This window comes from Hevea brasiliensis, chromosome 7, assembly GCF_030052815.1.
Source record: "Hevea brasiliensis isolate MT/VB/25A 57/8 chromosome 7, ASM3005281v1, whole genome shotgun sequence".
NCBI lineage: Eukaryota > Viridiplantae > Streptophyta > Magnoliopsida > Malpighiales > Euphorbiaceae > Hevea > Hevea brasiliensis.
Window position 1 is genome coordinate 3,601,436 of NC_079499.1, and position 10,671 is coordinate 3,612,106.

A 10,671-nucleotide genomic window follows, 5' to 3' on the forward strand; every position below is an offset into this window, starting at 1 on the left:
GTGTTATCCACAAAAATTTCTGGATATGGTCTGCGGTCAAAATCCAGCACCATAGCTCATAGCCCCACACCCGCAAGTCAAGCGTACTAATTGCTGCCTTGCCCCCCATTTCAACTTTGAACTACTACTGCTTTAAAACATATTATTTTTTATTTTTACAAAAATAACTCGGAAAAATTATTTTATTATTTTAATATATACATTAAAATATATTAAATTAAAATTAAAATTTAAATATTTATTAAATACTACTTTTCTCGGTTCACCAATGTGCACATAGCAAGAGAGGCAGCCTAGCCCCTCAATTAGTACAATTAACCATTAACTACATTAAGACATTGTAATTAACAATAACTTTACAAAGCTTTACAGATTGTAGACTTTTCATCAATCTATCCCAAGCCAGATCATGTGATTGCCTTGATATCAGATCACCCAAAACCAAGCTATAATTGATCCAGCAGCCAGACCAACAACAAGGAACAAAACAATTACAATTCCAGCAGTTTCTGCAAGCTGTATTGGAACAACTTTAGGAGCTAACATCATCAGAACACTTGTCAAGTAGCCGTTCGAAAGACCCAAAAGACAAGTCAGGATTGTTACTGGGATCTCAGTTCGAAAGAATTTGGGACCATGCAAGCAGCCTAAGAAGAGAGGAAAAAAGAACAATCTTGCAAAGCAACCACCAATGGCAAGCTTTGCATTCTCCATCATATAGACTGCAGTCAAAGACTTGCCAACCAGATCAAACACGTTGTAGCCAGTAATGAGAACGATCGAATACCAATCCTTGAGAGTCTCTGAGCGCACATCCTCTGTTATATACCCAGGAAATATCGACAACGTCACAACATAAATAAGCAGGATCCCAACACCATACCATTTGATGCTCCCAACAGTCTCCAACAAGGATGATCTCCACTGAGCCCCAGTTAGGGACCACTTCTTCTTTTCCTCATTCACAGCCTGAATTTTCATATCTGTATAGTACTTAATAACTGGAAGGTTATGTGCCACATTGTGAAAGACAATACATATAGCCATAACCACAATTGCAACAGTGAAATAGAGATTTGCACTTTTTCTGAGACCATGTTCATCTTGTGTATATGCAGCTTTGGTTATGATCCTTACAGATGAAACCAGGACCCCTGCATTCAACGACTTGAAAGTTCAAAATTCATCCTCATGCAATGGTAGCTTGCATAATTAAGCCATGACGATATTACATTGTCTACACCTCACTTAAAGAAATACATAAGTAGGAGCATATACGGTAAATGCACAAACCTAGTAGATTAAGCAAACTAATAACTTTTGCATGCAATTATTTACAAGTCCAACTTCTCATATAGGATCCTGCTAACAGCTGTTCTACATTTGTAATCTTCCTAAACTTAGTAATACAGATTGTGAGTTTTTTGGAGTGCAACGAAATGATACTTGAAGAAGATGACCCTTTCTTGACAGAAATGGAAAGTTTTAGAGTTCCGTTCAATTCTAAGATACCGTAGGTGAATGGAAAGTTTTAGAGTTCCGTTCAATTCTAAGATACCGTAGGTGAACTCTTCTTCGTCCTTAAATTGCTTGGCTTAGGAGTCATCCAAATTTTGAGCTCTTTTTAAGTGCAAAGAACCCTTGTTAGTGACTAAATGTACAGTTCAATTTAGAGTCCTTGCATCGACAATGTGAGGAGCACCCAAAAATGCCAATAGGTTAACCATGTGGTTATTTCTATTTAGAGTTTGCCTAAATCTATTATAGATAAATTTCTGTCAAGATGATCAACTGCAGAACTTGCTTCTCGATAACTTCCATTATGTTGAAGCCAAAAAACCAAAAAAATGACTTCTAAGCAAATTTCAACGAAACCAAAGGGATTTAACTGTTATGAACGTGATCTTAGCTAGTAGATCTATACAGGATAAGAAACAGCATTTTTAAGACGTTTTTCTTATTTTTCTCCTTGATCCATGAACAAACAAAAGAAAGATCTTCAACTTCTGCCATTTCACAGTGCTTAAAGCCACTCAAAAAGCAAGTCTAAGTCAAGAATCCATGATTCCTATTCTCCTAAAATCAAAACCTAGCAAAACATTCCAATTCACGTAATCATATCAATGGTGATAAAAATGAATTAGAAATGATAATAATAATTACCCGACCCAGCAGTGCCAGCAACAACAGCCTGCATATACCTCTCAGGCAACTCCCCAGCTGCCCCAATAAGCCCACCTTGGACCAACGCATCCGCCACGCCGGAAAGCGCTATCGCCGCGACTGTCACATCAAACCCATCATCCAAGCCGACCCGACCCTTTATATAAACGGCATCCATAACCGGGACCACCAGCAGAGATAAGACAAAGAGGGCCAGGCCAGCATTTATCCTAACATATGCATCGGATACATGGGCGCAAAAGACGATCACCAAAAGGCAGCAGAGGCACACCAACATGTAAGCGACGGCGAATATGCGGTCAACGGATACGCCGGGATAGATATAGGAGAAGTAATCGACAGCGGTAATGAAGGCGTTCCATGGGAGGAGAAAGCCAAGGCCGAGAGTGAAGTAGGTTATGTAGGCGAAGTGGAAAGTGTCTTTTGGAGCATTTTGAGAGATGGCAGGACTTGACGGGGCAGTGGTGGGTAGCAAGAGCGAGGATTCGGAGTTGGGTTCGCCGTCGGTGGGTCTGCCGGTTAGACCCATGGCAAGTCTGGTTCAGCGGAGTGGGTTGATAAGAGAAATTAGGCTGGTGGCGGAGATTTGGGAAGATTTTGATTGGATGCAAAACGACAGCGTCTCCACGCCTGCGTATTGGAATCTTTTCAAGATCCAATCTTTCCCTACAAAACAAACAGCATGTGATGGGCATGAGGCATACATAGAATAATGAGGATAAAATTAATTATTTAAAAATATTTAGTTTCAAAAATTAAATAAATTATTTAGAAATTCACACTTCATATAATTACTATATAGAAATTCATTTAAAATATTTAAATTACATATCTTATTCAAGATAAATATTTAAAGGCAATAAGCATACAGTATTTATAACTCATTTGGGCCATGAACAAAGGATATCAGAAGGCAATGAGATTCTCATGTTCATAAATCTGTGCAAATGTTTGCGTGCTCTTTTGTATTAAGTGTGATGAAGGGTAAATTTATGGTGGATGTGCATGTTTTTGTTGTTATCTTTGGCTCTATCTGCCTTATGATTACAGTTTTTGTTAGTTGGGGTTAGGTTCCTAAGGCTGGTTGCGGCTGTTGTTCTGCCTACTTCTGGTTGCCAAACCCAAATTATTCAACCCTTAATTTGAAATTCTATTAGCCAATCTTCTTTAACCTCCAACTCCTCCTGTTTGACTAATTAATTGCTATAATATGATCCCACTCAAGACATATAATTTTAGAATGTGATGTGAACTCCAAATTTGGACTCATTAAAGCCTGATTTTTCCCCCAATATATGACATGATTGGTTCGGGAAGGAATTGAAGATTTGGTTTTCAAGCTCTCAACCATTTGTTTAGGAGTTTTTACTAGTTACCAACATAATCCCAAGTTCATTGAGAGAAACTTTTCTCTCGGTTTAGTTGTATTTCTGAAGTTTCGTTTGTTAGAGCTATTAATTTGTTGTCATTTCTTGCCTTCCTAAGCAAGGGATGGCTCCTTCCTTGTTTGGCATTTCAGTTCTTTTCTCTTACTTTCGGGTTGAGTTATGAATAGGCCGTCTCTGTGATGTTTTGAGTGCAAATCTTGAACTTTTTGGTGAGGGTTTTAGTAAATATCTACTTTGATATAACTTTAGAGGTGTTGCCTAGCATCTCAAGGGAGATAATAATTCTGATCAGATTGTTGGTTCTCAATCCTATTTATACTATATGAGACTGAGAAGTTGGAGTTCTACCATAGTTTTCTTGGTTTTCCAGTATCTCCATGGTCCCTCACTCATTTATCCAATAGAAGGCTTGATTCCTAGCTTGCAAGTGTGCTAGGGTTGATGGTGATGTTCTGAGAAATCTAATTGGGCTGGCTTTATTAGCTTTGCATGTTCACTGAGTTGGAAATAGTTTTTCTTATTCTGTGTTTATTCGAGTGTTTGAAAGTTTTCCCTTAGCAAATGATTGCTCCATGGGCTAGTGGAGACGGCGTCACTCCTTGCGGGTAAAGATCAAAATAATGTGATTTTAAAAATATTTTATCAAAATAATGTGAATTTTAAATTATTTATCAAAATAATATAGTGCAATAAAAATCACAACTTGAAAAAGCGATTTTATATTTTAATACTTGAATAAGAAATCGTCATTTGATATAAAGTTTTCATTATTTTGTGTCAATATGACATAGTAATATTGCTCTCAAAACCTCCAGTCAAACTGACAATTTTGTGTCTTATACCATCGCCTGTCACATTAATAGAATTTAGTTTTTTTGTTACACTAAAACTACCAAATGGAATGGTGATTTTAATTGTAATATGCATAGTATATTGGAATAGACATGTTGTAGAAATATTGAACTGAATTTATTTGAAAAATTTCTCTAAAATTTTTTTGATAATCTTGAAATATTTATTATATAAATTAAAATAAAAAATATTTTTTTTTGAAATATAATTTTATTAAATCAATCGAAGAAAAACTTAACAGAAAATATTAGCTCCAGCCCGGTCATCAGACCCCCCACTTACACCCAACCTAGGACCTTTAGTGTTAAGTGAAAAAACCAAGAAAACAATAAAGTACAATAAATCAGATTAAAAAAAAGGACAAACAAACTATTCAAATGGACTAGCATATAATAGAGCCGCTCTTGCTAGAGCATGGGCAACTATATTAGCTTGTCTCTTAACCCAAGACAGAGACATTCAAACACCTTGTGATAGAAGAAATTTGCAATTAGAGATAATTTCACCAAACTCATATCAATCCTCCAAAGAAAAGGAAACAACATTAAAGACCTCTTTACAATCAATTTCAATCATAACATTGTGAGGAAAAGCATGAAGAAGCCACCGTAGAGTCTGACGGAGTGCCATAGTCTTAGCAAGCTTTGGACATAAAATACCATTTAAATAGCCTGAATAACCTGCTTGAAACTGGCTAAATGAACCACGAATGATAGTCCCATAACACGTTTTATTTTCCTACACCAGAACCCCAGCATCTATATTACATTTCAACCAATTTAATGGAGGAGATTCCCACCGAGTAGCACTCACCAAAGAGATAGGCGAGTTAAACACCACTACCCTGCTTTGGGCATCTTCCCATTCCTTCCAGCATTTTCCGCAAAAGAAAAAAATTTCATTTGAGCCACTAACCACACCATGCCAAAGTAAATAATTCCTTTTAGACCACATGCTCCATATAATCATTAAACACATGTCAACCTTATGGGAATCATGAAGTGTAAATAAATAATTCACAAAATCAATAAAAGACACTTCATTAAAACTTATGATAATACCCATATGCTGCCAACATTCCACAGCACATGGACACTAAAATAAAAAATGAGTGAGATCCTCCATTCCTGCACATAACAAGCATCTATTATCAACTTGCACACCTTTTAAATGAAGGTTGACTTTTGTAGGAATAATATTATGAACCGCCCTCTATAATAAATTTTTCACTTTTGGGGGAACCTAAGCACTCCAAAGCCTTTTCTAATTAAACAAAAAATCAGAATTTTAAATTGGGATGATTCAAATTCAGCAAGCACTGATACCCCCACTTGATAGAATAAATATCATTTTTGGTAAAATGCCAAATACGACGATCTTCACTCTCAAAAAGACAGTTTGGAATTTTTAAAACAGCAACCGCATCATTTACATTTAAAAATTTTTGAATTCGATATAAGTTCCATTGTCTAATGCCATCATCAATAAAACCCATAACCTTAAGATCCTCATGACCCGTAATCAAAGGAGTTTCAACAAAAAAATTATCATCTCTAATTCAACAAGGATTGTGCCAGACATTAATCCTTCTCCCATCGCCCACTCTCCATCTCAATCCTCTATTTAGCACAACTTTAGCTTGCAAAAGATTCCACACAAAACTAGGGTTAAAACACTCTGAAGCATATAGGAAATCCCCTCTTGGGAAATATTTGGCTTTGAAAATCCTACAAAGAAGAGTATGTTGGCTGGATACAAGACACCAACCCTGCTTGCCAAGCATAGCTAAATTAAAAAGATGAAGATTACAAAAGCCTATACTTCCTGCATCTTTCTTAAAACACATCATGTCCCAATAAAACCAATGTATATTTCTGTGACCATTAGGCTTTGAACCCCACCAAAAGGAATTCATCATCCTTTGCAACTCCGCACACAAAGAGATAGGAATACAGAAGATGCTCATGCAATAAGATGGAGTAGCCTAAGCAACAGAGTTAAGAAGAATCTCCTTACCCACGCGAGAAAGAAGTTTACTATGCTACCCTGAGATCCTTTTCCAGAGCCTATCTTTAAGAAAGGAAAAAAATTTGTTTTTTATTCTTACCCACTAAAGAAGGTAAACCCAAATATTTCCCATGGTCAAGAGGAGAGTTAACAAGTAAAATATTAGAGATCTCACGCCTAATATCTACAAAACAATTAGCACTAAAAAAGATGCCAGATTTTTGAAAATTAACTACTTGCCCATAAGCATTTTCATAAGTGGCTAGAATGCTCTTCACATTTGCAGATTCCCTCGCATTAGCTTAAAGAAAAAGAAACTATCATCCGTAAAAAACAAATGGGACACACTAGGTCCATGTTTGCTCACCTTGCTACCATGAATATCCCCTCTAGATTCTGCCTTTTAAAGAAGCACAAACAAGCCCTCAGCACGGATAATAAAAGGATATAGAGAAAGAGGGTTACTTTGCCTTAACCCTCTATGGGGAAAAATAAGACTAATTTCAGTGCCATTTAGCGCTACCTTAGAAGAGACAAAAGTAGTACATTTCATAAACATAGAAATCCATCTCGAATCAAAACCAACCTTACTCATCATCTGAGAAATATATTGCCAATCAACTTTATCATAAGCCTTACTAATATTAATTTTCAAAGCTACTTCTCCTTTATTACCTCTTGTCTTCCTATTCATATGATGGATAACCTCAAAAGCCACCATAACATTATCCGTAATTAAATGACCAGGGACAAAGCGGACTAAAAAGCAGAAATCAAATCAAGCAAAACAAGCTTAAGCCTATTAGCTAACACCTTAGACATAATCTTATAAAGAACATTACATAAAGAAATAGGTCTAAGATCTTTCAACAAGATGGAATTATCCTTTTTAGGAATAAGGACAATAATAATCTCATTAATAGTCGATGGAAAAGTCCTGCTAGAAAGCCACTCTTTACAACTATTCACCATAGAATCTCCAATAACATGCTAAAATTTTTGAAAAAATGTTGGGTTCAATCCATCTGGACCTGGGGCTTTATCAGGATGCATCTGGAAAATAGCCTTCTTAAACTCCTTGTTACTAAACGACGCCATCAGCTTACTATTATCAATCTCAAAAATCCTTGGAGAGATATGATCAACAACAGAAGAGTAATCACCAGAGGCGCTAGAAAAAAGATCTTCAAAATAAGATATAACAAGATTACTCATACTTTCCTAATCACTACACCAATTACCAGCATTATCCTGCAAAGCACTAATAAAATTAGTCTGCCTCCGAGCAGAAGCTTAAGAGTGAAAAAATTTGATATTACAATCCCACTCCTTTAGCCAAAAAGTCTTAGAGCGCTATTTCCAATAGATTTCTTCCTCTTCTAAAACCTCATTGATTTTTATTTTTAAGCTGCGCATCCTGGACCAAATCATTAACAAAATTATTCTGCACCCCCATAAGCTCAAACTTTAGACTGTTAATACATTTTCGAAAATTGGTAGACAAAGTCCTACCCCACAAATGAAGCTTCTCACCACACACAGTTAGCCATCTCGCAAGATTAAAACCTGAAGACTCCATCTAGTAATTCGTGATAATTTTAGTGATATCAGGATGATGAAACCAAATATTTTCAAACTTAAATCTTTTCACCTTTGCCACCCAACCCAAACATCTGTCTCCAACATGATAAGAGTGTGATCAGATGTGGTAGTCACCAAATTAGTAAGCTTGGCATGCGGGAAAAAAAGACAACCAACTGCTAAAAGCTAAAGCCCTATCCAACCTCTCCTAAATCCAATGATTTGTACCCTTCCCTCTCTCACAAGTAAACCCAAAACCATGCAAAGGCAAATCATTAAGATCACGCTGCTCAACCACATCTCTAAAACCCTGTAGTAAAGAATTAAGATGAGGTGTCCCTCCTCTCCTGTCCTTTAACCATAATAAATCATTAAAATCCCCAATACAAACCCATGGAAGAAGAGATTGGGTAGCCAAATGAGATAAGACATTCTAAGTCTCAAGTTACCTATTACGGTCAAGAATGCCATAGAAGCCCATAAGTCTTAGCTCTATCACCCTTAACAATCAAGTCAATAAAGTTTTGCGAATAGCCCACAATATCCAATAAAGAATTATTCCTCCAAAGCACTGCTAGTCCCCCTCCTCTGCTAATTTGATCAACACAAAAACACCCCTCAAAACCAATTTTATTCTTTATATTCACAATTTCATCAACATGAACCAAAGTTTCACAAAGGAAAACAACATCCGACCTCTTAGATTTAATGAGCTCAGAGAGAGCCCGAACTGGACTGGGGTTGCCAAGCCCCCGACAGTTCCAACTTATACGGATCATTGCTTTCAATGGGCCTAATTATCAGGTCCCACCGCTGGTAAATTTTTTAATAAAGGATTGTTACAAGAAGAGGAATGTGTACCTGGGTTAACATTTTTAACCAACTGCTGCTTACCTGCTCTAACCCGCTGTCTTTTTTTGTGTTCAGCTTGACTAATAGATGAGTGGGTCTCATCTTGCATAACTGGCCCAATACCCGTTTAGTCCTCCCGGTCAACTTGATACATGCCATCAGTGGAATCCATCAGCACGTCAGAGTCATCATGAGAATTGGACATATTTGCATGGGACATATTTGCTTGTGAATGAGAGTTATCTGCATGGAAACTAGCAGATGGATCAATGTAATTAGTGTGATCCTGCTCTTGAAATATAGCGTCCATCATCGGTGAAGAATCCTTGGGATGATTTAATTCCGCAAATCCTGCCTGTGAACGTAACCATCAATCCTAATCTATCCCTTAGCCACCGTGATCCATTAGAACTCCTGAACCTCCCTGTTGGCCACAACCAAGGTCCCCAACCCTTTAGCGCACTAGAATTTTGATCCTCAAAAAGTGTGGCACAAAATTTATCCGAATGTCCCAGTATGCCACACATAAAGCAAAAATTTGGCAACCGTTCATATTTAAAATGAATCATGTGAAAATGGTCATCACCAATCTAAACTTTTTTCCATCTTTTTAATGACAGGCGTGTATCCAGTAGAACACGCACTCGCATATAAGTTTTCCAGCCTCCAGATGAATTAACAGAATCATAGAATAAAAACTTGCCTATGAAATTACCCAATTTTTGAGCCACTACTTCAGTATTGAATCCCACCGGTAAATCATGAATCTGAACCCAAAACTCTGAATAAATGAGTGGAACTTGGACAGGAATCTTCCTTGGTTTCAAATGATGAGTGATAAGCAAATGATTATTGAAGGACCAAGGACCACCTTCGATGACTCTGTTTAAATCCACTTTTGAGAGAATTGGAAGACAAATAATTGAGGCCCTATCTCTTCAATAAAAACTCCTTTTCCTGGTCGCCATAGATTAGACAAAGTCTCACAGATAGCACCTAGATTTATTTGCCTATCAGTGAGAAATTTTCCAATAAGACAGAACTCAGAGAATGCTGGTGTACCTTCACTAAGAAGAGGATCAAACCAAAAACTCTCCTCCTCTTCATCCATAAGAGACAGACTTTCAAAAGAGAATGACATGAGGAAAACTAGACAGTGAGACTTGTCACAGAGAACAAGACAAAAACTTGCAACATGGCAAGACAATCATTTCTCAAAATAAAAAAATAATTACACTCATAATAAAAATGTTAATATAAAATAGCTCCAATTCTATTAATTTATTTGAAATTATTCATTAATTTTCACTTTAAAGAATAATTTCAAGAAAAATATTTATATGTTTATTTATTACAATGAATAGACGTAAAATTAATAAATATAAGATAACAAATTTATAAAAAAAAAAAAAGAAACTTATATGCATTAATTAAATAAAATATATGAAAAATTAAAAAAATTATTGTATAAAGGAGAAGGGAGAAAGAAATAAAATCTGGTATGAAAGGAATAAGAGACCTCTATAAACTTCTTCTCTCTATACTTCGCAAATATGCATTAAGAGGAAATGAGAAAGAATTTATATTTATAAAGAAAGTTCAGTGTGCTGTTGGGAGAATATATTCTCTGTATTACACGCATTCCTAAATTTTGATATATTATGACAAATGCTTAAGAAATCACCACTTCAACTAGCGTTTTCATAAATAATTTAACAACTATAAAAATTCTAATTTGACTGATGATTTTGTGTGTATGTGATATATTATCACGTTAACTCTAACATGTATAGTATCTTTGATACTC

At 36.1% G+C, this 10,671-nt stretch overlaps 1 protein-coding gene across 2 annotated transcripts; it reads right to left on the reverse strand.

Annotated features, from left to right (window-relative positions):
- Positions 1–217: 217 nt before the first annotated feature.
- Positions 218–3,175, reverse strand: LOC110637645 (equilibrative nucleotide transporter 1). Of its 2 annotated transcripts, XM_021787872.2 has the most exons (3): positions 3,054–3,175; positions 2,164–2,850; positions 218–1,154 (listed from the first exon to the last, which is right to left on the reverse strand). In XM_021787872.2, the coding sequence occupies exons 2-3, from the start codon at positions 2,711–2,713 to the stop codon at positions 427–429; spliced, it is 1,278 nt and encodes a 425-aa protein (XP_021643564.2). In that variant the 5' UTR covers positions 2,714–2,850; positions 3,054–3,175; the 3' UTR covers positions 218–426. The 2 variants fall into 2 exon arrangements, with proteins under 2 accessions (XP_021643564.2, XP_058005737.1); XM_058149754.1 differs by lacking the exon at positions 3,054–3,175 and having other exon boundaries at positions 2,164–3,023.
- Between the last annotated feature and the right edge of the window lie 7,496 nt (positions 3,176–10,671).

Coding starts and splice junctions, on each gene's coding strand:
- LOC110637645 (XM_021787872.2), bottom strand. CDS start 2,713: ATGGGTCTAACCGGCAGACCCACCGACGGCGAACCCAACTCCGAATCC. Junction 1,155..2,163: donor TGCTGGCACTGCTGGGTCGG/GTAATTATTATT, acceptor CGTTGAATGCAG/GGGTCCTGGTTTCATCTGTA.